Source organism: Python bivittatus, unplaced genomic scaffold (assembly GCF_059951505.1).
Source record: "Python bivittatus isolate LINGU-HERP-01145 unplaced genomic scaffold, Pbiv_v1 ctg000700_np1212, whole genome shotgun sequence".
NCBI lineage: Eukaryota > Metazoa > Chordata > Lepidosauria > Squamata > Pythonidae > Python > Python bivittatus.
This window is the reverse complement of record NW_028277098.1, coordinates 6,846,557-6,874,332: the sequence shown is the minus strand read 5'-3', so window position 1 is coordinate 6,874,332 and position 27,776 is coordinate 6,846,557. Positions and strand designations below refer to the sequence as shown.

Sequence of the window (27,776 nt, the reverse complement as noted above, 5' to 3'; positions counted from 1 at the left end):
GCCAGTGTACAAATATAATAAAAACAAACAAAAATGTGAAACACAAACATTTGTTAAAAATAGTGATTCATTAAGACACAGCTTGTTAATAAGACACAGCTTGGTAAACTTCATAGCTGAAGCATTACTCTAGTCTTACTTATCTTAATTAGGAACTATACTTACGGGCCTGGGACACATATCTGGAGAAGACACTTCTTCTCCATCATCCAATTCAGACACAACTAAAAACTTCTGCTGTTCATTAGCTGACTTCTTTTCTTGGACAGCACTGAGTTCTTGATTGCTAAAATGGATCTTCTCATTTCTTGCCTTCTTGATTTGTTGAAATTGACTGACTGTGTCTTTCACAAAACCCTGCAGGAGACTGTCAGCCAACAAGCCCACCCTTTCCTGTCGATCTAGTAGATCTTCCTTCTCTTGGGATGGGACTTTAAGTTGTGCTTCCAGTTGGCTTCTTTCTTTTGTCAACAAGTCCAGAAGTGGCGTTGCAGACTTCTCCAAGTTACTGGGAGAAAGACTATTTGACTTTTCTGTTTGCTCCTGCCAAACAGGCTGCTTCTTCCATTTCTCAGGAAAGCTGCTGTCCAAAATCCCTCCTACTACAATAACAGAATCTTCTTTGTGGATATTAGAAACGGCAGTAGATAACATTCCATTATCATTTATAGAGGATTTGGGAGAGTCAGAAACACTGGTTTCTTGATCAAACTCTTCAACACTACTAATAACTGCTGCCACACAGCCCTTTTGGTCAGTAAGTTTTACATAACCTCCAGCTCCAACTGAGCTCTCTAAAGCAGATGATTTTCTTGGAGATTTCTCATTTGAATTTCTTTCCTTATGCTTTTCTTCTTCAAGACTGTCTGGGCCTTTCTGATTTGTTTTGTACTGATTATCTAGTTTATGCTTAAAGAACGAATTTTCATTTGTATCCATGTCATTGCCAAAACTTTCTGAAATAAGAGATATTTTTTGTGGAGGAGCAAAAATACCATGTTTTTCTTTACAATCGAAATATTGAATACCATTGTAAGAGCCATCATTGTTTCCTTCAGGCTTGTCCAGCTCTACACCAGCCCACAAGCCTTTAGCAAAATTTGTCAGACCTTTAAATCTCAGTGTTCCAGGCTGGACATTACTCACAAGAACTCTGTCACCAATGCTGAAACCTAGCAAAATATCTTCTTGTTTTTCTGATGATGCCTTGAAACTGGAAGCCCAAGCTGATGAATCATCATCAGCTGGTTCTTTCTCCACATCACCACACTCTTTATTTTTCACAAATTCTGTTGGTGATTTGAGTTCTAACAATCTCTCCGAATGAATGCTACCAGCCACAGACAAAGATTTTTCACTGAGACATTCACTTATTTCATCATCACTTCCAAAACTAGGAGATCTACTCCTAGAAGCTCTTGCATACAAAGATTTCTCTCCCTGCGACCTTGTATCTTGTCTGAAAGATAATGCAGATGCATCAAAAATATCTTTGTAATATTCAGTAAGAACTATCTCATTTTTTGATACATCTTTTCTTAAGGAAGATTCTTCAAAATCATTAGAATATGATGGCACTTTGCAAATGGAACTCTGTTCTGAAACCAGGGAATCACCTTTCAGTGTATCCTTGCTCAGCCTATCAGACGATTTAACTGATATAATACTTTCATCATCCTTGAATCTTTCACTTGGCATCTCTTTGATTTCCTGCACACTTATGCATTCTAAGACAAATTGATTCTTTTTCAACAGTTCAGTCTCTGGAGGGACATCTGTCTTTAAAGAAGCTGAAGTTGAATTATTTTGGTTTAAGTCAAAAACTGAGGCATCAGATATTTCAGAAGCTCTGTTAGCTATTTCAGCCTCTAATTGTTTTGATTTTACAGATTCTTGCATCATAGATCTGTTAGTGGAAAGAGGAGGATCATAACTCACTGCATCTTCAGACCTGTTCACTGATATGGGAGATATTCTGCTTGTGTTTCCTAAGTCTTTAGGAACAGCTGATGAGAGTATGCTGTACGAATCATCGGATTCTGCTGTAGATTTTCTTAGAGTTTTGAGGACTGTGGATGGTGTTTGAGATTGCTGCTCTGCCTGAATCTCTGCTTCAGTGAATTTCTTTGTGTTTGCAGACATAGATTGTTTAGAATGAGACACAGCATCTTAAGAGAATAAAAAAAAATCAGAAATACTTAAAACAATGTTGCATTATTATTTAACATTATTAAAGAAATTAAAAATCCTAGTGTTATACTGAAAAACTGGAATCATTACTAGAGAAGGCTAACCTGTGCTATCAATTAGTATGCATATTCCATTATTTATATGTAAAGCGACTAAAGTATCACTTAAACACAATACTTCAATCAAATGTATAAACCAATAAGACTTCATAAATGCTTTAATTCTACTATGCATTTGGAGTTAACACTGACTCTAAAATATATCCAGGGGTTATAAAAATATATAAATGTTCCCTTTAAACCTCTGATACAATAAAGGAGGTGATTGTTCTGAGATGTTTGATCTTTCCTTCCATGTCTGATATTTTATTAAATTTAAATGTTTATTAAAAGAATTCTAGAATGAAGAGGTGTGAGTGGAGAGAGAGACATTTAGTGAACTCAAGTAAATTATTTAGTGCTATTCTGAATCTGAATCCCTACCTTGTTTCTTTCTAAACAGCTACTAATTCCAGTTCAGGCATGATGCAAAATGAACTAGACAGAGTATAAGCAGGGACACTTAATGTGACTGGTAGCAAGCACTAGCATTCTTGCTTGATGCAATAAACCAGAATTTTCTCTAAGAACTGTTATACATAAACTAGGTCAAGGAAGGCATAAAAATTGTTAGAAAATATGCATAATACCTTATAAAAAATAAAATACATTTTTAGAATTTGTATTGAATATGAAATAATTCAACAGATTCTTTCTCATTGCAATACTACTACTGCATTTTTGGGGGAAAAAAGTGTTAATCCAAAAAAAAATTAAAAACTATTGAATTTTACTTTCTTATTTTTCAACTATAATTTTAAAAAATAGTTCTTTTAGTTGAAAGTATTTTAACCACATTAGGGATATGTAAATAACTTGTATAATTTCAATATTTTTAACAAATATTTCCAGGGTACTTACCAACATGTTCTGCAATGGATTCCAAAGATCCTCTAGAACGTTCAGAATCAGTGACTGATTTCCAACTTTTGGATGTTTCAGACCTGAAAAAAAAGCGTTAAATAAAACACACATATACTGACAGATACTGTATCTTAACCATACTGAACGTATTGTATACCAGAATTAACAGAATAAAACCAACAAAACAAAGAAAAAGCACAGTAGATAATTAAAAAAAAAAATACATTCAATATTTAATCCAGAGTTCTGAATATCGCAATCCACCCAAAATCCACAGCTAAATTAGGATTTGAAATCAGATTCTAATCCCACTGTTCTAGAACACCCAGGTCTGTTCAATGGCCCACTAGGTTTCTAAGTTTTAGATATTCTTTTAGATATTCTGTCAGTTGCATGCCTATTGCTTCCCAACAGCTGTCTAGACAAAATAAAATTTCAATTTACTTTCAATCTTCTGTTTCAAATGGATAGAAGACCACATCTTGATTTACCCAGAAGATTATATTAAGACTTGTTGACAAAACTGAAGCTTCGGACATTGTGCTTTACATTTGTCTCTGTCCTGATCCTTACATACTTCTGTTTGCAAAATATATCAGGAGAAGGTTGTAATTTTTCCATTTGTTAGCTTTTGTTTTTTATTTAATTGCTAGGGAGTGAGGTTATGGATATCTACCATTCCAGAGGAAGGTAAGCATTGGGGACCAGATTACAGAATTTTGTTCACAGTTCTTTCTCAATCTGAGATTGGTTACCATATCAGAAAACTGACTGATTTCAAGTGAATAATAAACATCTGTCATTGAGGATGTGGTCCTGAGAAATCATACTGACTTGGCATATATCACTCAGATTGGGCTTGAAAAGGAAAGACATACCCAACCTAATCAAGTGATGTGCAGCAACACAGAATTGATGGGGAAAAAAGTGATCTCTGCATAACCTATACTTTCCAGATTCCCATCCACAGTCCAGTTTTGGTAGTAAAACCTGGCATTAATCTCTTAAATAAATTAGCAGCAGCATCTGCAGTAAACTGCAATGATGTCAAAATGGAGACAGGCAAATGGAGACATCATCACAGATATTGCCTATAGGTAGCTGCATCCCAGGGTCTAACACAAGTGCATGTCATGCTTCTTTCATCTTTTACCTCCACAAAGAATAGCCAACATTTTTCTTTTTTTAGCATGATTTTTGGTCATGACTTTATGATTTTGAGTACTACGGTTTACTGCATGTTTTGTTCATTTTACTGCAGTGTTAATGTATTCATTCTGACAACATTTTCTTTAAGTAATAAGTATGTAAGTAATAAGTATTAATTAATTAATAACTAATAATTTTATTAATATTAATATTAATTTATAAATACTCTCTTTCCTCTGGAACATGTTTTACTTCATACAAGACTATTTACCAATAAATTACTTGGCCAGATTCTTTTTAACATGAATTCATCAAAGTATTTCTTTTGATCAGGGTCTCAGACTATTAAATATTCATGCGTATAAGATGGTTTTCTCCCTCTGAAAGAGACAGAAACTCTTTCTAGTCTGCTAAAGGTGTACATTTGGAAAGGCCCTCATGCAGTATTATCCTGACACAGTTATTTTACCTAGGAAGTGGTGGTGGCTTGATCTTTGGTTTCTCAGTAGCTGAGGACAGAGTTTTGATTTGAGGTTTAGCTGTGGGCGCTGCATCCAAATCCCGATTCAATTCTTCTTCTGTTTTCTTGATGAATTCATCGTAAGTCTGATGATGTAAAAAATACGTTATTGTTAGGAAGATGGGGAAATTATCTTATTCTGTATTTTTTTTTTATTTACTAGTCTTACTGAGTACTAGAATTTGGAATTGTACAAGTTTGTGTGTGTGTGTGTATTCATTTTTTTGTCAATATTACTGAATCACTATCAGTGTCAAAGCAAATCTAAAGGAAAAAAAAGTTATTCAGAGAAAATCAATACATGAGCCAAAAGAAAACATGGCAATATTAATATATAACAGATATATAACAGATACACAATTTCTATTTAACATTCCTTTCAAATTAATTCTTACCTCTAACTGTTTGATCAAACTTGCCTCTTGAGCTTTAAGTCTCTCTTTGTGCCTCTTCTTCTGTTCTTTTTTCAGCTGATAAACAACAGACTTTCTTTTCCGTAATTCATCTTTCAGAGCCCAGATTCGACTTTCAATGTCACTTTGATCAGATGTAGTTTCTAAAAAGGGTAAATTATATTATTTAGAAAAAAGCATATTTGCATGCTAGAACAGCTACATAAATCCATTTTACCCAATCACTGTTAAGATGCCAGTTTTAACCCTAATTATAATAACAGTTATGCTTCTTTATATTTTCTTTATTAAAAACAGAACTAACAATTTAGGACTTCTAAATTTAAATAACATGAGAACTAAAGTGATAAAAACGATTTAGTTCTTTTTACCCACTCCTTTCCGCTCTCTGTAATCTTTCTGATGAGGGGTCTTGTGTTTTTCATTTGCAAAATCCAAAATTGATGGAAATATGCATATATATTTAATGCTGTAATCTTCATGGCATTCAAGCCATATTAATTCCAATGAAATTTTCAGACTACCTTCATATCTGTTAAGATTTTGCATCTTTATATCTAAATATTCTGCATTTAGCAGAATTGGTGATCATGGAAGTTAGTTAGCCCTGTCTCCAGAAGAGGATAAAAAAATGACATTGGTCTTGTCAGGTGGATACTTCTAAACTTAAATCAGGTGTGCGCGCACACACACACACATACATACACACACACAGACATGCATACAAGTACAAGCAATATTCTCCTTAGCAGCTGTCTAAAAGCAATAGGATTCACCATCCAAAAGTTAACATTAACTGATTCTGTTTGCAATATAGGAACTTGAAGCTCTAGCACTTACCTGACTGGGTCATGGATAAAGACTCATCAGACCAACTATAGGAGATATCCTGAGATTTTGTAGAGGACAGTTGCTTTCCTCCAGACCTCTGCACTTCTTTGCTAGACTCTTGCTTTGATAGAGATGCATTACTTTTGCAAGGAGACTATACCAAGATGAAAGAGAGTAAATAAGGATAAGGATGGAGATATATATTCATTTATATAAATAAATAAAAATAAAAACATCATTCTCCACTCTAATTACAAGCATGGAAATAGAAATTCTTTACTTACTGTGAATTTCTGTCTCTCTCAAGTGAGGGAAGCCAACTAGTTAGGGAGGTCTTGCACTGGGCAGAAAATGGCAAGGCCTTCCCCTCAGATGGTATCTCAGATACCAGTTAAGGATTTCAAACAGAGGCTTGCCTATGTCAACCATATACTGCTGGAAGGTTGCCTCCAACTGAAATATTACTATCTGGTTCTCCAATGAAACCCATGGGAGAAATTAACTTCCTATATTTCCTACTGGGTTCTTCACCCAGTGATTGGCCCTGATTGATGGGGAAAGCATAGCTGGACTTGTTACTCAAGAAATACAGTGGTACCTCGGGATACGAACTTAATCCGTTCTGTCACTCTGGGCGTATCCCGAGTTGGTCGTAACCCGACGCATATTTCCCCATAGGGTTCAATGTAAATCTGATTAATCCGTTCCACCCTTCGAATTTGGTCGCACCCCGAAGCAAATTTTCCCATAAGGTTCAATGTAATTACCGTTAATCCGTTCTGGCGTCTGCGGACCACGCGTCAGGGGCAGGAAAACGGCCGGGCGCAGCGCAGCGTGGCGGGAAAACGGCCGCGGACCATGTGTCAGGGGCGGGAAAATGGCCGCGGACCATGTGTCAGGGCTGGGAAAATGGCCGCAGACCACGTGTCAGGGCGGAAAAATGGCTGTACCCCGAGGCGGAGTTTGCACATCGAGGTAAATTTTTGCGGCCGGAGCTGGTCGTAACCCGAAAAGTTCGTTAGTAGAGGCGTTCGTATCCCGAGGTACCACTGTATAGCTGTTAATGGTAAGTGAAGAACCTCTGTTTCCATACAAGAGTAGCACACTCATGATGGATCAAGTGGCCCCATTTACTGAGTTTAGCTATAGATGAAGTATCTTTTGGAGAACTTGCATTCTGAATGTCCTCTCAGCCAAGAAGAATATATTATTTCCGTACAGATAATGTACGGCAGATTAATGTATTGATGGGAAATCAAGTACCTGCCCTTCAGATTTCTTCCAGTAGAGTCATTTCCTAGAAGGCCACCAAGGAATTCACTCCTTTAAACTGAGTGGTGTGATGGAATGGAATTATGAAGGCCAAGCTCAGGGAGACAAACATTTTTTTAGCTCGCCAGAACCGCGTGGGAGGAACAAGAGGATGAGACTGGCACCTCCCTGAGGAATTCACACTGTTGTGGCTGGAGGACTTTGGGAACTGGGGTTTTAGTCTGGGAAGATTGATGTCAGGCCTAGCCCAAGGAACTGCAAGAGACAATGCCAATTCAGTCCAGCTATGTTTATTACCTACAACCTCTAGCAAGAATCTTCCCAGACTAAAACCCCAGTTCCCAAAGTCCTCCAGCCACAACAGTGTGAATTCCTCAGGGAGGTGCCAGTCTCATCCTCTTGTTCCTCCCACGCAGTTCTGGTGAGCTAAGAAAATATTTGTCTCCCTGAGCTTGGCCTTCATAATTCCATTCCATCACACTGGGCAGATGCCTTCCAGTATTGGAAAACCACTAGAGCGGTATGCCAGGGGTTATACCTTCTTTGAGCCACCATGACAGAGAGAAGCACATACTTTCCTGTGTTATCTAGAAGTCTGATGTACTAAGGTACAATGACAGTGTGAAGGTGGGCCTCTGTGAGATCTACAGATGACAAAATCTCCCTTTTCCTTTGGCAGATGCAAAAGGAGTTTAGGAGAATTTCTGGATTTCTGCTTTTTTTAGATATCACTTTACTTACATTAAGTCTAGGACTGAACATATGTCTGTGTCCTTTTTTTAGGTTGTGAAGAATGACAAGAATCATTCCTGGAGAATCTTTTCTAAGGCTGGGATCTGAAGTAGGTAATATATATCTGATAACATTTCCACATACTAATCATATGCTTGTAATGCTTGAATGGAAAGAATTTCTCCCTTGTAATTGTTCCAAAATCAAAGCTATAGTCCTTTTCTAATAATCTCCAGTGCTTTTCGATCTGAAAAGGACTCCATGCCTATAAAAACTGGTCGTTTCATTTCAGTTTATACTTTAAAACATTGCTATGTTTTGAACTAAATCCAAGAGGTTCCGAAGGAAAACGAAATACAAAGAAATAAGTAAAATGAAGGGAGTAAAAATAAGATAATATGAAAAGAATAGAGGGAAAGTATTCAATAGATGAAGAACCTGGAAAGCCAAGAAAATGGGGGAAAAGAAAGAAAAGAAGATAAAGAGAATGTAGTACACCAAAAGGTTTGGAGTTTTATTTCTGCATAGGGGATTAAGGAGCAAAACGGATACCGTAAGCTTTGTCGATCCTTCCAGCATTCAATTTTACCTGTTAAACACATGAACCCCACTCCCAAGTTGCGCCCACCCATTTTTCAAATTCAGCCCTGAAATGCTACTTAGAGACTTATGTGGCTCTTGAAGCTAATGACATTTGTGCACTCCTCAAATAAAGTTTTGGATATTAAAGTTGCTGAAGATTATTATCTTTGGAATTCTCAATTAGGGAGACTGTCATGGCTAATAAATCCACAGAATCTCAATTTGTCTCAAGGTTTCATTAAAAAATTGGCCTCCAGCCCCCCTTTCCTAACAGTACTCAGAGCACCTCAAGACTATGCTCCTGAATTCTAGAGTCAAACTGTGGAGACATTCTTTTGCTCATTTTTTAAAAAGGGATTAAGCAGTAAAAGAGTATTATGCTTCTGATAGATATATTAAGCCTATTTTACTAAAAAGAAAAAAGGAAAATAAAAAAAAAAGGAAGAAACCCTTCTCTCAAATGTTAGAAAGCACTAAAAGTCTAGCCCTTCAGAGATGTTATTAAGTTACTTCACAGGCTCTCACATGCTGAAAAATATAGTTTAGTGAGTTCCCATCCACAAAATGTTGCCTCCTACTACTATTGACAAAAGTTACCACCTTTTCAGCCTTTTAGTCAAGCTTAGCGCCGCATGAGAAACCATCTCATTTCCTTCATCCAGTCAGTCTTGATAATACAGGCTATGTCACCATGGTATTCTGAGATTAGACCACCTTTCCTATTTAGGTGACCTCACATTTGGTAGCAACACCCAATGAATAGAGACAACTACAGGCAGTCCCCAGTTTAAGAACGAATTCCGTTCCCAAGGACTGTCTTTAAGTCAAATTTGTATGTAAGCCAGAACAGTAATATTGTATAATACTGTATAAGTAGTATTGTGTAATTAACTCAAACTGTGTATTTAACTCAAATCATTGTGTATTTAACTTGAATTTTGCTACAGTAGGCTCCGTTCTTAACTATGAATTGTCTGTAAATCAGGTGTTCTTAGCCCAGGAACTACCTGTATAGTTTAGCCAACATTCACTGAAGCTGGGAAGTAAACTAGAAAGAGTTTAAATTGTGAGTGCATCTTTTTTACCTTTTAACAGGATTTCATTTTTAACAAGATTAGTATGTTATGTTACAGCAAATACACACTGAACATTTTACAAAGTACCTTTATACTATTTGTTGGAAGGGGCAGGAATTAAGAGGTGAATGCTTTTCTCTTTTTTAAGAAAGCGTATGTACAGACATTTTGTCTGCCTTACTTACTACATAACATAAAGCAATATCCAAATTAAGCATTTGTTTAATTTTAAAGAATGCCAAATGGATAATCAAGCTCACTTACACGTTTTCCAGGGGAAGCAACAGATTCTAGTTCTTGTGTATAAACCATATCTTCAGTTAGTGTGTGATCTAGGCTTCCACGCTTTCCTTGATCTTCAGAAACCTTTGATGGAACGGACTCAGCAACTAGATGGCTCAATTCTTCTGGGATAGAGCTTTCGCTGTTTAGACGAGAACAGGGTGGTGCTGAAGAGTCTTCTTCGCTGGCTGTCTCTGAGAGAAGAACGTGGAGAAGGATCAATCCCTCAAGCACTCTCAGTACTTCACTGACAGGGATTTAAAAATATTTTGATATATACTTATAGTCATGTGAAAAAGTAAGTACGCCCCATTGAATTTTTTGGCTTTTTCAACATATTTTTACATACAGATATTTGATCTTCATTTCAACAATACTGATGGATAAAGAGGATACATACACCATTTACATTTTGTAGTCCAATGTGTAATTTAAATAAGCACAAAAGCAAATTTCACATGTAGAAAAAGTATACCCCTACATTTATCACCACCTGAAATACCTAAAATTAGAGTCAAGTGAAAACAATTAGAACACTGTTAGAGAGGATATGGGAGGAATCTGTCTTATTTAAACCTCAGCCATTTAGTTTGATTTGCTCTTTCTTGTTGAAGTTTGCGGTATCACCATGCCTAGATTGAAAGAGCTCTCTGAGGCCACTGAATGTTATAAATGCCCATGAGCTTGGAAAGGGATTTAAAAAGATCACCAAACAATTGGACATCAGTCTTTCCACTGTCCAGAAGATCATCTACAAGATGTTAAAAAGAAAAAAAAAATGTTATATTGGGTGTACTTACTTTTTCACATGACCATATCTGAGAATCAATTAGTAAAATCTTTATTACAGTCAAAGACCAGCAAACACACACACACACACACACACACACACACGAGAGAGAATATTTATGAAAATTTTAGAGAAATACATCCCTGTATTATTATTTTTACCTATTAGTTTTCTCATCACTGATGCTGTATAAATGTTTTTTTATGGTGAAGGTTGATCTCTGATTTTAAGTAGAATTGTTTAACGCAAATACTGACCCAAAACCAATCAATTAAAAATTTGGGATTAGTATGATGTTTGAATGCAGCTATTGGAACACAACCAGCTCCTGAATACATGAAAGCCATTTCTTGCAATGTAATCATATTTTGCAAGGGATTTTTTTGAACACAATAACTTGGATAAGCCAAACCTTTTCCATATAATCAGCACATTTCTAATAGGAAGATTTAGAGCAGGGGTCAACAAACTATGGCCCATGGGCCAAATCTGGCCTGCCACTTCTTTTTGTACAGCCCACAAGCTAAGAATAGATGGGCAGGCAAGCAGGAGATCCTAGGCCTGAGCCTCAGCTGAACTCCTGGGGTGAGGGGTGGGACTGAGGGTGGGGTGTCCTGGGCAACGGAAGCAGCCTATCATTGGACTGTTGCTGTCCAATGGCTGTCGTGCTCCTTGACCTGCAGACCTGCCAGCTGTGCCCACAGAGGCAGAGGCGGGGGAGGGAATCTGGCCCTTTGCAGAAAAAGTCTGCCAACCCTTGATTTAGAATCTCAACAAGGTAAATGTTGTAGTTTCTACCTTTTTGATCAGATTTCTGATCTCCCGCTCCTTTTTTAGTTGCTTTTGTTTTATGCAGCTCTTTTTCCCAAGCAGCTAACGCCTGCTTTTCTATCAGACGTATCTCTGCTTCTTCTGCATCTAAACGTCGCTTCCACTGCAGCAGTTCCTCAGCATGCTGACGCCGCTGCATCAGTTTTTGCTCTCGCTTAGTCAAGAACCTGGCAGAAAAACAGTGGGAAACTGTTCACTAAAGTCCTGAGGTATAGGTATTTGAACTTCCGTTATACTATTCAGTAAAAGTATTTTACTCGTATTGCTGTGAATATAATATAATATTGCTGCAAACAAGAATATAAAGTGCATCAGTCTAGATGTGATTGAGGTTAATGCTTCCCTTTCCAGGTAATTCTGCATATTTTTTTCTGTTAAAAAAAAATCTCTGAAGTAATTATACACACACATACACACATATATGCACATAGGGATGGAAAACTGTAACTATTAATAGAATTCTTAACTTCCCCTCTTCCTCCTCCTCCTCCAAAAAAAAAGATTCTTGTTTTATCTAGCCTGGTATTTTTAATCAGGTCCATTAGCAAGCAACATTAAGAATACCACAATTCTGCAGTTCAGTTCTAGGTCAGTTTAGGAAGAAAGGCTTAGGAGTTATAACCTAGCAATGGAGAGTTATTCATCCTCAAGACTGGACGCTTTTCAAATGACTGTAAAAATCAGGACATCTTTCTCATCAACAACTGTAAATTAGAAACTGTACATCAGGCTCTCTTCTTAGGTAACCCCTCCATCATATCCATCATCGTGAAACCTTCCCAAAATGTTGTACAGAATTGATTTTCGTCCATCTGCATCAACACAATACTTTCCACTGATCCATATCTTAAGAGACTTAAGCAACAAAATAATTATTCTAAAGTTGTCAATTATGAACAAGGCATTAAAATGTAAGTAATGACAATATAAAAGTAATCAAACATAGTAAGTTAATGTATTACAAATGAACGTAACACATTCATAATAAATGAATACAGCCTGAATATTTTAAGAGTCAAGTGAGAAAAATCCAAAAGTGCCTCCCTTTGGTACTGTAATTAATTTGAAATAGTACCTTAAAACTTGCCTCATGGAGACAAGTCACATTATCTTAAGTAATGGCTCTGATAACTAGAATAAATAGAGATTGCAAAAAGATAACTAAGTAAATTTAAATACCCGTGTGTAAGCTGAGGAATACCGAGATTTTCTAGCACTCTTTTTGGATCATCTAATCCTAGGACTGACTAACCCTGTGTCATTATCCCTAACCTCGGAAGAACTGTCCAAGGAAGTCAGGTGGGGGCTAAGACCCTTATGAAGTAAAAGCAATGAGTGGTCACTATCCATCCATAGTCCAACTTTAAATGAAACTGCCAATCTAAAAAGGTTATATGAGGTTAAGACATAATCAGTTGTACTAGGCCTTGCGCCCCCTAACAGGTGAGCTCACTGTTAAGGTCACTATCTGCTACCTTATTTAGTATACCAAACTAAACTTTCTGGCAATGTGTAGTAAAACGCTATTCACACCCTGATTCTACCATGGCTTGCATGCAGCCCTGGTCAAACCTGGGTTTCTGCCTAAAACAGGAAAGTTTGCTCATGGGATGTTGATAAGTTGAAGGTGATTTCTGAGATCGCATCTCACAGCGTTCTATGTAGCTAAAGCTTCTGGAGAGTCTGAGCTCTCAATCAGGAGCTCACATAGTTCAAGGGACTGGTTTGAGGTGAATAAATACTGAAATATTCTAATGAATAGCACCACAAATTGAAATCAACCTATCTCCAATGCTTTCTTAAAACTCACATAACCTACAACCAGTGAAAGAAAACAGTCTGAGGATACAATTCTAGTGTCAAATTATACTACAAACTATACATGTACAATTCTGCTACTTTGCTGGCTAAATTTGGATGCTTCGGTGGTCAGATAACTAAACGTTTCAACTGGAAGCCAATATTTCCAACTCTAAAGCTTCAAGAACACAGATAGCATAAGCAAGACAAAGACAAGGATGTTTGCATATAATAAACTTCACATGCAAACATCCTACTAGTTTTCCATGTATGCCGGGCAAGAAATTTCATGTCTGGATATCTTCAAATTAGAAATAGGAGAGGGATCTGATAGTGAGAAACTTCTGTACAATAACTTTTTAGTATTTTTCAAAGTTTTTTTTTCCAAAGAGATACAATTCCTTGTCAATTTTGTCTGATGACAATGATTTGAGATTCCATCTAGATATGTGTAGCAAGGTGAATACAAGCATCCTTTTCTTGGCTACTTGAAATCCTTTTTTGTACTCAGGAACCAATTAAGAATACTGAGGAATACTAGTATAGTTATTTATGAATAGTTCACAGTTTGTCATCTGGTTTAGTTACAGGTTCCCTTCTTCCTGTAAATCCCAAAGGATTGGGGAGCTGCAGTGGAATGACTAGGAGTAGGGCACAGTGGCAGCCTGTGATAATGGAATTCTCTCCAAGCAAGAATACAGGTGGCCTCTTGTTAAATGTTAATGGAAAATGCATTAATTCCAGCATTTGTAAGGCAGCAGCTACCCTTGGACTGCACTGTCTTTTAAACTGCTTTTTAACTGAACTATATTTTACATTGTTGTACTCTCACTGTTTCATTTTGTGAGAACTTTTCTACAAATAAAGTATTAGGCTGAGGTCACTGACCAAATTTATAGGGTCTACCGTTATGTCAGATACTTTTCTTTGTAATCATTTTTTTAAGGGTGATTAGAATAGGGGCAGGCAGCAAAAAGGTATCCATTAGCTCATGGACACCCCTCCTTGGGACATTTGGGATCCCAGACCCAAAACAACTTACTAAATACAGACCTATATTTTATTATTTTGCAGTAATTGCTCCCAAATCAGAGGTGATCCCAATCTTCCTCTTTTCATTTATTTACTACCTCTTTTCATTTATTTACCTTTACAACTATTTCTCAGAACCTTTCTTCCTCTTCTTTCCAAGAACAAAGAAAAATACAGTGGTACCTCAGGTTACGAATTTAATCCGTTCCGTGACTCTGGTCGCAACCCGATTTGTTCGCAACCCGAAGCAAATTTTCCCATAAGGTTCAATGTAATTACCATTAATCCGTTCCGGTGTCCGTGGACCACGCGTCAAGGGCGGAAAAACGGCCGCGGACCACGTGGCACAGGCAGGAAAACAGCCGCGGACCGTGCGGCAGGGCGGGAAAACAGCCGCGGACCACGTGGCACGGGCGAGAAAACGGCCGCGGACCACGTGGCATGGGCGGAAAATGGCCCCGGACCACGTGGCATGGCGGAAAATGGCTGCGGATCCGGTTTGTACCCTGAGGCGGAGTTCGCAAACCGAGGTAAATTTTTGCAGCCGGAGCTGGTCGCAACCCAAAAAGTTCGTAAGCAGAGGCATTCGTAACCCGAGGTACCACTGTATCCATCTTTTAATGCTGGTTAGCCACTATAATATATATTTCCATTACAAATAGAATATTTCTGCAAATCCCTGTAGAAAAATGCTTAAAACATTCCAGCAGTTTGTACCATTTACCATTGGTTTTTAAAGAGAAATGAAACCAATCCCAAATCTAGTAAATTCCTCAGATTCCCCACCTTTATTAAAAATACAAAGCCTGAATGCCGAAGAAGTACAGTATGTGTGTTATGAAGCCTCACAAACTGCCAAAGTAACGGCCAACTAGCTATCAAGAGCTAAGAAAAGAGATTCAGAATATATGTAATTCTAGCCTTTTCTTCCACATATCTGTGCTAGCTAACAACTTTCTCTCCATTCTCTCCCTTATTCCAGTTTATGCCTTACATCATCCTAGCTAATGAAAACACTCCGAGTTATTTCAGGGAAGATGTAATTACTGGAAACAGAAAAAAAATATTCTGAATTCTGACTTGAACTCACTATATGGATTTGAATTGTTACTTGGGAAAGAAGTAGTTCTACTCTTATGGCCTCATACAAGGCCACATTTTATTTATAATCAATTTGAAAAAGATAAAAGATGCAGTTGAATAATTGTGTGCTGTACATAGTTAAAGCATTCAAAACTGATTTTCCTAGCAAATATGGTACTAAAAGGCAAAATTAAATTCCAAAGCCTTTGTCTAAAGTTCAATTTTCCAAAACTCTTTTGTGTATGATAGTTGATTGGTTAGAGATTGTCAGCTACCTATGCAGAAATGCCTGATTTCAAACTTTACACAGGGGGAGAAAGAGTTCTAAAAGAACTCCTAATCATTTAAAATTGAACAGAGCATGCTCAATCAAAGAATCTACCACTGAAAAAGGTAGAAAGTTACCTGACCAATTGGTTGTAGATATACAGCTGGAATTTGGGATGGAGGTTGGGAAAACAGACACTGAGAGAAGCCCAGTGGTGAGACGTAAAGACAGAGAAGAAGTAGTGGACAGGAGAGCAGTGTCTACAAAATAAGGAGGAAGAGTTTTAAGCCGATAGCAAGAAACAGACAGAAAAGCAAGAGCAGGAAAAGGTCTAGCAGAGTTTTAAATGAATCTCAAGTGTCAAACAGTGTAATCCATCAACAAGTAGTTTTCAAAGGCAACAGAACTTCACCATGCATTACTTAAAATTCTTCATTCCTTGTCAGTTGCTCCCCATTTCTTACACTGATAATTTTTATCTTATTTTTGGTACAATGTTGTAGTTGATTCTCCAGTTGTATAAAGAACTACATTTAAGGGCAATTCCGATTATTAATTTAATACTGCATTTTAAAAAGCTTGTTATTTTAATCATTTACTCCAAGGTTTCAAGTTACATATAGTTGTATTCATACTGATGCTCAACTATTCTAAGCTAAGTGAACAAAATCCAAAACCCAAAATACAGTTTCAGCTTGTAAGACTGCTTAGTTTAAAAATGGCTCAAATACTGATATAAACTCAAGAGTTCACAGGCTGCCATTTTGTAATAACAGTTGATTATTTGTATGTCACAACTTCCGTTTTCAAATATTGCTTTGCAGCACACAGCTTATCTACTGTATGATGAAATGCCTAACCAGAAAAATAATTAAAATTAAGGAAAAAATAGCTGAGAAAGCTTTTAGAAAGTAGAAGCCACTGCTAATAAAGAAAGAAGTTAAGAATTTACGAAGGTAAAGTCATAACTAATATCAAAAGAGGTTAATTCTTTGACAGAGCATGCTCCTATTCACATGCAAACCATTAGATAACCCTTTTGTCTTCTTTATCCAAAGATCAATTGTGGTACTTCCTACAATCTCTATTATCAAAAACAAACTGGAGAAATGTTAAGCATCATCGTCCAACTCATCCATGGCATTTAATATTGTAAAACAGTTATGCTATCTTTTTTATAGTTTTCCCAAACTAGCATAATATTCTACATGTTTCTACATTATTTGGCATTTTTATCTTTATCTTGCTAAGATTTCTATCCGCGCCCTAAATACATGTTCAAAAGCTTCACTAAATTGAAACACTGGCAATACATTTCTTTTAACAAAGCGAAGAGTAACTGCTGCTGCTCCATAATCTTGGAAACCAGAGAAAGAAACTGCTTTTCACCACCATATTATTTTTCTTCTATTATAGATTGGGACCCTTAAAAAATTATTGTGACTAGAACTTCCAAGCCCTTAAGATATTCCAAAATCCATACAATTTTCATATCTTCAGAATACCTTTTTGAAGGGCTGTGATAATTACCGAAAATCATATTCTACTGATGAAACTCAGGAATATATACCAATGTCCTACATGCATACTTAAATACCATGCAAACAAACTTTTTTATGACTGAATCTGTCACTTTAGCGAATCTGTCACTTTAGTGGCTATCTGCCACAACTACTACCATGTCTTCCTTTTGTTGTGAAGGAAATATTAGCTGCACATTTTTCACAGTTGAGAGGTGTCTAATATTACAAAAAACATTTTTTTTCCACAAAATTGCAATTTAGTTAGATACACAGCTTCAAATTCCAACATACTATACTATGAATCCATTTTTCTTCGGATCAAGTTGAATTTTCAGGCGTAAGAATATATTTTGTTTGAAGATAATTCGAAAAGAAAGGCAACCTTTTTATCAGCTGTATAAAGACAAACATTATATTACACAGCGAACATGCTGCATTGAAGTAATATGCCTGTGTATGTAAAACTCTGGTCTGTAGCTACTGCACCAATTACAAGAAGGGGCACATACACAGATTCAATGGTAGTACATACGCTTTGCATGCAGAAGATCCTGGGTTCATTCCCCAGCATTACCAGTTAATTATTTCAGGTATTAAGAACCTTAGTTTTTCACACCTATTCATGATAGAAAGGCAGTGCTGTATGTTCATATTAATTAATATATTTAAGCTGCCAAGCCACCATCAAGACTAACTAAGCTGAAATTCCACAATAGCCGTTGGAAGCCATTTCTATTAGCAATAAAACAAAATACAAATTACTTCTCATCCATTCGTCTCCGCATTTTCTTTAATTTCTGCATGATGCTACTTGTCTCAGAGCTGGAAATGGAGGAAGGGCTAGAGGCCTCTGCATCAGTTGGCAGAGGGCTTGAAGAATGTGCTTGTTTTTTATCATCTTCACTGCGGTGTTCCTAAAATGAACAAATAGAAGTCAGTTAATAAAGAAGTGAGATGAATGCTATGCTAGGTCTTAGATTTGTCATATGCTCAAATGAGACAATTAAAATTTTCTTCTGTATTTCTGTGGAAGAGTTACTTCTGATACTGATAAAAGGGCTGACAGTTATCAAGACGGGGACAGAGAACTCTTTGTGAAGTTTGCAAGCCTTCTGGACAGAAAGAATAGAAGCAAATGGATAAGAGTTTTGCCTTATGTATTGCCTATATATAGGTTTCTAATTTGAAAGCAGAGCTGGAAATCTTGTAGTATAACATTTAATAAATATTATTAACCAGAGGTTTTTGATTCTTGTTCCCTGGATTAACTGTTTCCAGTCCAGACTCCATGGAAGAAAGTCTGACACTCTGTTTTGAAAACTTCTATACAGGTAGTCCTCACTTAACAATGGTAATTGGGACCAGAATTTCCATCGCTAAGCAATGTGGTTGTAAAGTACGAAGTCACAAGACCGTGCCACTTAGCAACGGCAGTTCTGGCAGCTCCTGGTTACCATCATTAAGGAAGGACCGTGTGGGCCATTAAGCAAGGGCTTCATGTGACTGTGACTTCCGTCTTCCTACCAGCTTCCCCACTGACTTTCTTGTGGGAAACCAGCAGGGATGGTCACAAATCTCAATCACGTGACCATGGGACACATGTGATGGTTGGAAATCCAGGCCAATTGCTGAGCGCCCAGATCGCGATCACATGATGGCAGGGACACTGGAACAGCTGGAACTTCGAGGACCAGTCATAAGTACCACTCGTTCAGTGCTGTCGCAAGCTAACCCCAAATCGAAGAAGTATCCTAAGAACTTCACAAATTTCATTCTTCAAATAAAAATGCTGTTTCATTTGAGAACGTCAACTGTATAAATAAAATAAGCAGGCTAGCCGCAGTGTAACTTATCACCTTATTTTCTCCTGCAGACTTGAGTTTTTCCTGTAATTTCATAGTGGTTTGGCGTATCCGCTCAATTTCTTCCTGCTGTTTAAGGATCAGTTGCCTCTCCTTCCGAGCTGCCTTGTTAGCTTCCTGAAGGCGCTTAATTTCTGCCTTTATGGATAAACAGGAGAAAACAAAACAAAAGGAGCTGTTATTTCCTCATTAGCGTACCTCTTAAACGTCCTTAGTTTTTCATTTTTATTCTTTACTCTGCCACAGCTTACCATTTTCTGCTTGTTGCTTTTATCAGAGGTTTACCCGTGATCCCCAAAGATCTCTCCACTCTTTCCTTCTTCTGCATCTATACTGTCATCTTATTAATTTTCCTTTCACTGCTGGATCTAATCTTCTAGGTAAAATGTAAATGTTCTCTCTTCTTTCCCATACCAATTTTCTCTACTGCACTGCTTAGAACTTACCATGATTTTGGTTTCTCCCTCTCTATTCTTTTTCTGAATTTAGTGTATCATCTTATCTGATTTTTTGCTACTTTTAAAAAGCAGCACATGCTTTTAAAAAGAGTTTTCCTAGGACAAGTTAGAACAATCTAAAGTTATAATTAAATTTTTTAAAACTAAAATTATAATTAAGATGCAGAATCTTCAGCTTTCAATTTCCTTTACTCATTGCTCTTCAACTGCCTTCTTGTTTTCTCACTTCAGATTCAAAGCTTGTGAGCAGGGACATTTACTAAAGCCTGGACACCCCAAAGTAGTGCTCATTGGTACTCATTTGCTTCAGGAAATCTCCTTGCAAAGGGCAATGGTCCTGGTCTATGACTTCTTTAAAAAAAGTTAGTTTAATTAAGAATTTTCTTTCACATTCTGTAATAGTTAGGATTAGTGTGGGGGTGAGGAATAGTATACATGTGTTTTCTCTGTATGGAGCATTACTGGTTTGCTTTCTATAAAATAATTTGTCCTCCTTTGCAAATGTATGATTTGGCACAAAGACTAAGATCCACCCTCCCCTTTACATTTAGATTCTCAGATAAGTGACTTTTCTTTTAGCCGCAACAGCTTTACTGATAGTCCCCCCTTAACAACCCTAATTGGGACCAGAATTTCCATCGCTGAGCAATGTTGTTGTTAGGCAATATATCATGTGACCACACCACTTAGTGATGGCAGTTCCAGTAGTCCTGGTTGCGGTCAGGACCGCACTGTCGTTAGGTGAGGACCTCATGCTTCTCCTGCCCTGCTGCGCTCGCCTGTGTTTCATTTACCCCCACCTGCTTATTTCCCCCCTAACTCTGCCACTTTGGCTGCCCTGCACTCCGCCACCTTGACTGCCTACTCCTGCTGCCCCCTGCTGACCTTCACTGTCTTCTTCCTCCCGCTGCTGATGAGGCATGCCTGGCAAAAGCAGCTGCTGGCCCTTCAGAGGTCCTGAGGCTTTGGGGAGGCCACAAGGAGGCCTTGCAAAGAGTCAGCAGCTGCCTCAGCCAGGCACACCTCATCAGCAGTGGGAGGAAGAAGACAGTGAAGGTCAACTGGGGGCAGCAGGGGTAGGTGGTGGTGTGCAGGGTGGCCAAAAGGGGAGAGATGTGAGTGGAGATAGATGGGTGGGGAGAGCTGAAGTGCACACTGTGGTTGTAAATGTGGGTGGGCTGCCTGAATTTTGATCTGTGGCTGCGGGGGTGCTGCAACGGCCATAACTTTGAACAGTCACTGAACAAATAGTCATTAAGTGAGGACTACCTATATTCCATCTGAAATTCCACAAACAATACCTGCACAGATTTTAAGAAGATCACAGAACTACAAAAAGAACAAGGAGATATCAATGATACATTCTGTGAAGGTGAACTTTGTTCTCTGAAGGTACTGGCCTAGAAACCAGGAGACTGAGAGTTCAAGGCCTGCCTTTGGCATAAAAGCTGGCTGGGTGACTTTGGGCCAGTCAATGTGTCTCAGCCCAACCCGCCTCACAGGGTGGTTGCTGTGAGGAGAATAGAAAGCCGCAGGATTAGATACATTTGCCGCCTTGAGTTGACGAAACACACACACACACACACACACACACACACACACAACTACTATGCAAAAGTTTTAGGCAGGTGTGAAAAAATGCTGTAAAGTAAGAATGCTTTCAAAAATATATATTGTAATCATTTATGCTTATCAATTTACAAAATGCAAAGTGAGCAAACAGAAGAGAAATCCAAATCAAATCAATATTTGGTGTGACCACCCTTCGCCTCCAAAACAGCTTCAATTCTTCTAGGTACACTTGCACACACTTTTTGAAGGAACTCGGCAGGTAGGTTGTTCCAAACATCTTGGAGAACTAACCACGGATCTCCTGTGGATGTATGTTTCTCAAATCCTTCTGCCTCTTCATGTAACAGAACAGACAGACTCGATGTTGAGATCAGGGCTCTGTGGTGGCCAAACCATCACTTCCAGGACTCCTTGTTCTTTATGCTGAAGATAGTTCTTAACGACATTGGCTGTATGTTTGGGGTCATTGTCCTGCTGCAGAATAAATTTGGGGCCAATCACACGCCTCCCTGATGGTATGGCATGATGGATAAGTATCTGCCTGTATTTCTCAGCATTGAGGACACCATTGATCCTGACCAAATCTCCAACTCCATTTGCAGAAATGCAGCCCCAAACTTGCAAGGAACCTCCACCATGCTTCACTGTTGCCTGCAGACACTTATTATTGTACCACTCTCCAGCCCTTTGGCAAACAAACTGCCTCCTGCTACAGCCAAATATTTCAAATTTTCACTCATCAGTCCAGAGCACCTGCAGCCATTTTTCTGCACCCCAGTTCCTATGTTTTCATGCATAGTTGAGTCACTTAGCCTTGTTTCCATGTCGGAGGTATGGCTTTTTGGCCACAATTCTTCCACGAAGACCACTTCTGGCCAGACTTCTCCAGACAGTAGATGGGTGTACCTGAGTCCCTCTGGTTTCTGCCAGTTCTGTGTTGATGGCACTGCTGGACATCTTCCAGTGTCAAAGAGAAGTAAGCATGATGTGTCTTTCATCTGCTGCATTACGTTTCCTTGGCTGACCACTGCGTCTACGGTCCTCGGTGTTGCCTGTTTCTTTGTGCTTCTTCAAAAGAGCTTGAACAGCACATCTTGAAACCCCAGTCTGCTTTGAAATTCTTCCCTGGGAGAGACTTTGCTGATGCAGTCTAACTACCTTGTGTCTTGTTGCTGTGCTCAGTCTTGCCAAGGTGTATGACCTGTGACATGAAACTGTCTTCCACAACCTCACCTTAGTAGCAGAGTCTGGCTGTTCCTCGCCCAGTTTTAAGCCTCCTACACAGCTGTTTCTGTTTCAGTTAATGACTGTGTTTCAACCTACGTATGAAATTGATAATCATTAGCACCTGCTTGGTATAATTGGTTAATCATACACCTGACTCTAATCCTACAAGATCCCTGACTTTGTGCAAGTGTACAAAGTGTGCAAGTGTAAGAACTGATGCTGTTTTGAAGGCAAAGGGTGGTCACACCAAATATTGCTTTGATTTGGATTTCTCTTCAGTTCGCTCACTTTGCATTTTGTAAATTGATAAACATAAACAATTACAATATATATTTTTGAATGCATTCTTACTTTATAGCATTTTTTCACACCTGCCTAAAACCTTTGCACACTACCATATATAAAAAAATGTTATGGATGGTATGAACGGGGAAGATTCTGGAATGGAGGTTCAAAGTTGTCAGGAGAGGGGAGAGACATTCCACAGCAAGCGCCTCCTTAGCCCACAACAACAGTGTGGGAAGACGAAGAGGATGAGGCTGGCTCCTCCCTAGAGTCTCACAAGGTATATCCACTAGTTGCTTTAGCATAGGTTTAGTTTGGCAAGATTCTATTATGTGCAAGCTAATAAAGGAACTGAACTGTACTGGATTGCCTCATTCGTGTTCTTGGGATGATGATGGTGATGATGATGATGTTAATAATATATAGTTGTTAATCTGGACTTGCCATAGAGCATAGTCTTCACTCTCAGAATATTTCCTGAAGGGCTGAATTATAGAAGTGTCACTTTACTGGTCAAAATTGACATTTTCTCACCATATATTTTACAATAAAAGTCTATTTAGACATTTGGATGGCCAGTACTGGATACCATCCTATATTATAAATCTGATTGAGAGAAAATATGTTATATATTCATTAATTTACATAAATGTTAATTGAAATTATTAATATATTACTGCAGTCTAATGAAGGTTATACTTGTTTGAATAAATACATATGATATTAGTGCAAGTTATGATGAGATCTGGTTTTTCCGGTATCCCAGGACCGGCCTCGTAGCAATGATTGCCATGCACGTGAATAACACTAAAGAAAACACAAGAGTTTGTCAACAGATAATTTGGAATGATCCAACATAAAGCTCTTAGCAGATTTTTTGGATAGGGATGAGAAGGATACAGAGGCAGAAATTAATAAAGTATATAGAATAAATACAAGATTTCCAAGAACAAGAAATGTTCCAAGGGATGTTTTGGTGCACTTTGTCAGGAAGAAGACAAGGGATCAAGTTTTGCAGCAGCATTTTAATACAAGACTGAAGATGAATAATACAGATGTAATTGTTCTTAAAGAAATTCCTATTAGAATTCAGCACAAGAGAAACGAGTATTCTTATTTCATTGAGACATCAAAGCAGAAAAAAATCCCATTTTGATGGGACGAATTGGAAGGTGTGATTTCTACTTTTAAACAGCCGAGGTATCAACTAAATTCTGCCCAGAAGACAAGGAAATTTCTAGAAAAATTCAAAGAGGAATTGAAGGAGATTCAAATGGTGGTGTCAGAGGAAAGTACACAAAAATTCCAACAGGTGCAACAGAAAACTGAACGGGATGATACTGAACTAGGCGCTACAGGTATTAATTTTTTCTAAATTTTTTGCTTGAATATGGATTAAAAATGCTTAACATGGAATATAAATGGAGCAAATGGTCCTCATAAGAGGAAGAAATCATTGTTTGAAAAAAATTAAAACAAGATATAATTTGCCTAGAAGACATATTTATTAGAAAAAAGAACAAAATACGTGATTTATAAAAATTTGGGCAAAGAATTTATTAAGGAAGGAAGGAAGGAAGGAAGGAAGGAAGGAGTTGCTTTGTATATAAATCCCCAACTAAAACCAGAACTTGACTGATGGGCATGGTAGATTTGTTGGGGTGGAAGTTAATTTGCATGGGACTAAGACTTTGATACTGGGAATTTATGCCCCAAATCAGGACAAAATATTGTTTATAAACTACTTATGGAGAGATTAATAGATTTCTCTTATGAAAATTGGTGTTTGATGGGTGATTGCAATTGAGTGATCTCTCCGTAACTGGACAGGACTTCTGAGAAAACTATTAAAATCATTCAAGGCAAGTTACAAAAGATTTTCTTTGATTTGATGGACAATTTAGGGCTGGTTGATATATGGAGACAGAAAAATGGCAATTCAGGAGAGTATACCTACTTTTCCGAAAGACATCGATCCTTTTCAAGAATAGATATGATTTGGAGTTCAAAGAATTTGGCTACTAAGGTTTCTAAAGTAGACATATTACCAAAGACTTTTTCAGAACATAATCCTGTGAGTATGGTTTATAAAAGAAAATCTAATTCTTTTAGATGGAGACAAAACCAAATGTTGCTACAGAAGAAGGAATAGTGGAGGATTGGAAAAAGAAATTAAAATAATTTTTTGAAAATAATTTAGGTAAAGGCACTGATTTAAGAATGGTTTGGAATGCAAGTAACACTTTTAAAAGAGGTTATTTTATACAACATAATATGAACTTAAAAAGAAGAGTCAAGAAAAAATACAAGCTATTTTGGATGAAATAAAGAGAAAAGAAGAAGAATTAAATAAATTCCCAGGGAAGATAAGTACTTCTGAACTAATTAAGCTTTTACAATGACTATTATCTATGTTAACAGTAAGAGAAATGGAAATAAAAATGAAGTATATAAAGCAAAACATTTTTGAGTTTGCTACATAAAGCAACCCCCCCATAAATCTATTGTACAATCTTAATAAATAAACCAGTTATTTGTACTGTTATTTGTACAAATTATGACTTTAAATATTATGACTTTCAGAACATTTGTATCCCTAACTGACAGTCTGTTTCAGAATTAACTGAGTAAGAACTATCTCAAAGTAAAGTAAAAACGTGAAGCTCAGCTCCTCCATCCATTCTATTTTCTTGACAGGGTTACAGAAGTGGTTTCACAGCGCCTCCTTCCAGGATGGTGGGTTGGTTGGTTTGTTTTTTTACTACCCAATCTAATCTAGGTCCCTGGAATTCTTGGGAGGTCCCCTGTCCAAGTACTAACAATGGCCAGTCCTGTTTAGCTTCTGAGAATAGCCAAGATTGGCCAGGCACTCCCACCTATGAGGCAGCTCAAAGCAATCAAACTGAAAAGTAGTGCTTACCTTCTCCTGCTGAAGCTTAAGAAGCAGGCCACGTTGTCTTTTTCGGATAGGTGGCATTTTATCATCTTCCCCTTTATCTCGTAAATGTCTAAGAAATCAGTAGCAGAAAAATTAAATTTCTTCCACTGAATTACTTGCCCTCGTTTTTGTTGCTTCTTGGTTTTCATGATTGTTTTATACTATTGATAAAATGTAGCTGTCTTTAGCTTTTATCTCAATGTCAGCAAATGCATAAAGAAATTTGGAAGCTATTCAACATTTGTTTAAAAACCTTAGATGTGAAGTGGGTGACATAATTAAATATATAATTTTGTATATACATATTATATGAAAAGTATAAGTAATCAAAGAAGCAAAACTGTATTTGAACAGTCTTTTTAAGAAAGAAGACTTCATTTGAGAAAATAACCTCAAAATGATGTAATATATATAGTCAAAACACAAAGAAAGGGGGGAGGAGTGGGAGAACAAAACAAAAACAAAATTAAATTAAACATCATGATCACATTAAAATTGCAAGGGACTCTCCTTTGCTTGCTATCTCTTTCATGGCATTCATTAAACATTGCAATAAGAATTTGACATAAATGCAAAAAGTCTGAAATCCCTAGGGTGGGTAAAACTCATGGCTATACTATACACCTTGGTGTTTCTGGGTTTCTTTACCTTTTCTGATGTTCTAGCCAAGCTAGTTCAGCCTTAGCTTTCTCTTTAAGTGCTTTTTCACGTAGTCGGAGCAGTGAAGACTGGTGAGCTGCTCGCATTTCTTCTTCTCTCATGTACTGCCGTACCATTTCCATTGTAAATTTAGAAAAACTGTCCTGTCCTCCTGAAAATGGCAGGTTTAGCTCCTGGTAAAAAAATAAAATAAAAAGTAGTTTTCACAGAACTCACAATCTCTTTACCAGGGCAAAATGTTTCCAGATTGTACATGATTACATTAAGCATTACTAGATTTCCATTGTTTGGATAACCAGAGTTAACACAGAAATACTTTTTCCTACAGTGAAGATACACAAACATTTTATTGTACTTGGTATGTTCAATTAATACAGCAATATGTGAGAATATGAAAATCAGCAACTTGAGACAAGGAGCAACAGAATAATTGATCATAAGACCACTGACAGAAGTTGCAGTGGAGGTGCGAGAGGAAGGGGAAGCATGATTTTCTAGGTGCAAAGGTATCCCAGCACCTATTATCCTGGCTCCAACCAGTGCACCTGGGAAGAATTCCATTATTATCTTATATGTGTTGCATATTTACAATAATGTCTAAAGCATGCTTCTAGGAAGACCACAAGCAGAAGCTGACCTCTTATACTGCTGTCCTTATAAAATGGTCTTATAATGTCCCTTACTAAAAGACTTAATTCAGCAAGTGGTATTTGGCAAAATGATGCCTCTTAATCAAAAGTTTTAAGGCAGCTATTACCGCTGGCAGCTACTCATAGATCAAGCTTCCAGAGATTTCTATAAATCCATTTCACCCATAGATACTCATATTTTTTAAGCAATCTACATGAAGTATGCATTTTATTATTTATTGAATTGATTCCCACTGCATTGAAAGAGATTATACTTTTCATTCTTCGAGTCTTTATGAAAAGACTTATGGGAAGAAAACGGCAATTCTTGTGCAAAACTTTGAATCTTTAGCAGTCAACATAATGATGATGAACCTTCACAGGTATTTACGCGGCCATCCAGCAGCCAGATTAGTCCAAAGAATGTCAGATAATGGTGTCACCTTCAGTGAGCGACTGCTATTCAACTTGGGACATACTTATGCACTTATTTATTTCTGTTGATTATTCCACCTTTTAGGATGAAAGTTCTTCCAAGAGGGGTTACACATATCATTAACAATAAATGTAAAACAATTAAAACAAGAATGGTTTAATGGAAACCTCTAAAACTAATATACATAAAATTCTAACAGTTTAAAAATGACACAGGGCAAGATTACATCAAAATGCAAAATATTTTTGCTTAATCTTTCTTTTGCTAGCTTCTTCCATTATACTAAATTTGAATCCATTTTGTCCTGTTTTAAGAGGGTTATCCTGCTGACCAACAGATATGCAGAACTTAACATAATTTGTTTCCACCATTT

General features: G+C 37.4%; 1 protein-coding gene across 4 annotated transcripts in view; it reads right to left on the bottom strand.

Annotated features, from left to right (window-relative positions):
* Nucleotides 1–27,776, bottom strand: part of CEP350 (centrosomal protein 350) — a 104,937-nt gene that overhangs the window by 12,000 nt on the left and 65,161 nt on the right. For 3 of the 4 annotated variants that reach the window (XM_088128492.1, XM_088128493.1, XM_088128491.1), the window contains exons 24-35: nt 26,327–26,511; nt 25,661–25,748; nt 19,193–19,336; nt 18,099–18,250; nt 15,951–16,073; nt 11,598–11,797; nt 9,992–10,203; nt 6,075–6,219; nt 5,217–5,377; nt 4,771–4,907; nt 3,150–3,232; nt 166–2,168 (exon numbers count right to left, since the gene is read on the bottom strand). In XM_088128492.1, the coding sequence (XP_087984618.1) occupies nt 166–2,168; nt 3,150–3,232; nt 4,771–4,907; nt 5,217–5,377; nt 6,075–6,219; nt 9,992–10,203; nt 11,598–11,797; nt 15,951–16,073; nt 18,099–18,250; nt 19,193–19,336; nt 25,661–25,748; nt 26,327–26,511 (3,633 nt within the window). The remainder of the gene's footprint in view (nt 1–165; nt 2,169–3,149; nt 3,233–4,770; nt 4,908–5,216; nt 5,378–6,074; nt 6,220–9,991; nt 10,204–11,597; nt 11,798–15,950; nt 16,074–18,098; nt 18,251–19,192; nt 19,337–25,660; nt 25,749–26,326; nt 26,512–27,776) is intronic. The other variant, XM_088128494.1, reaches the window with a different exon arrangement.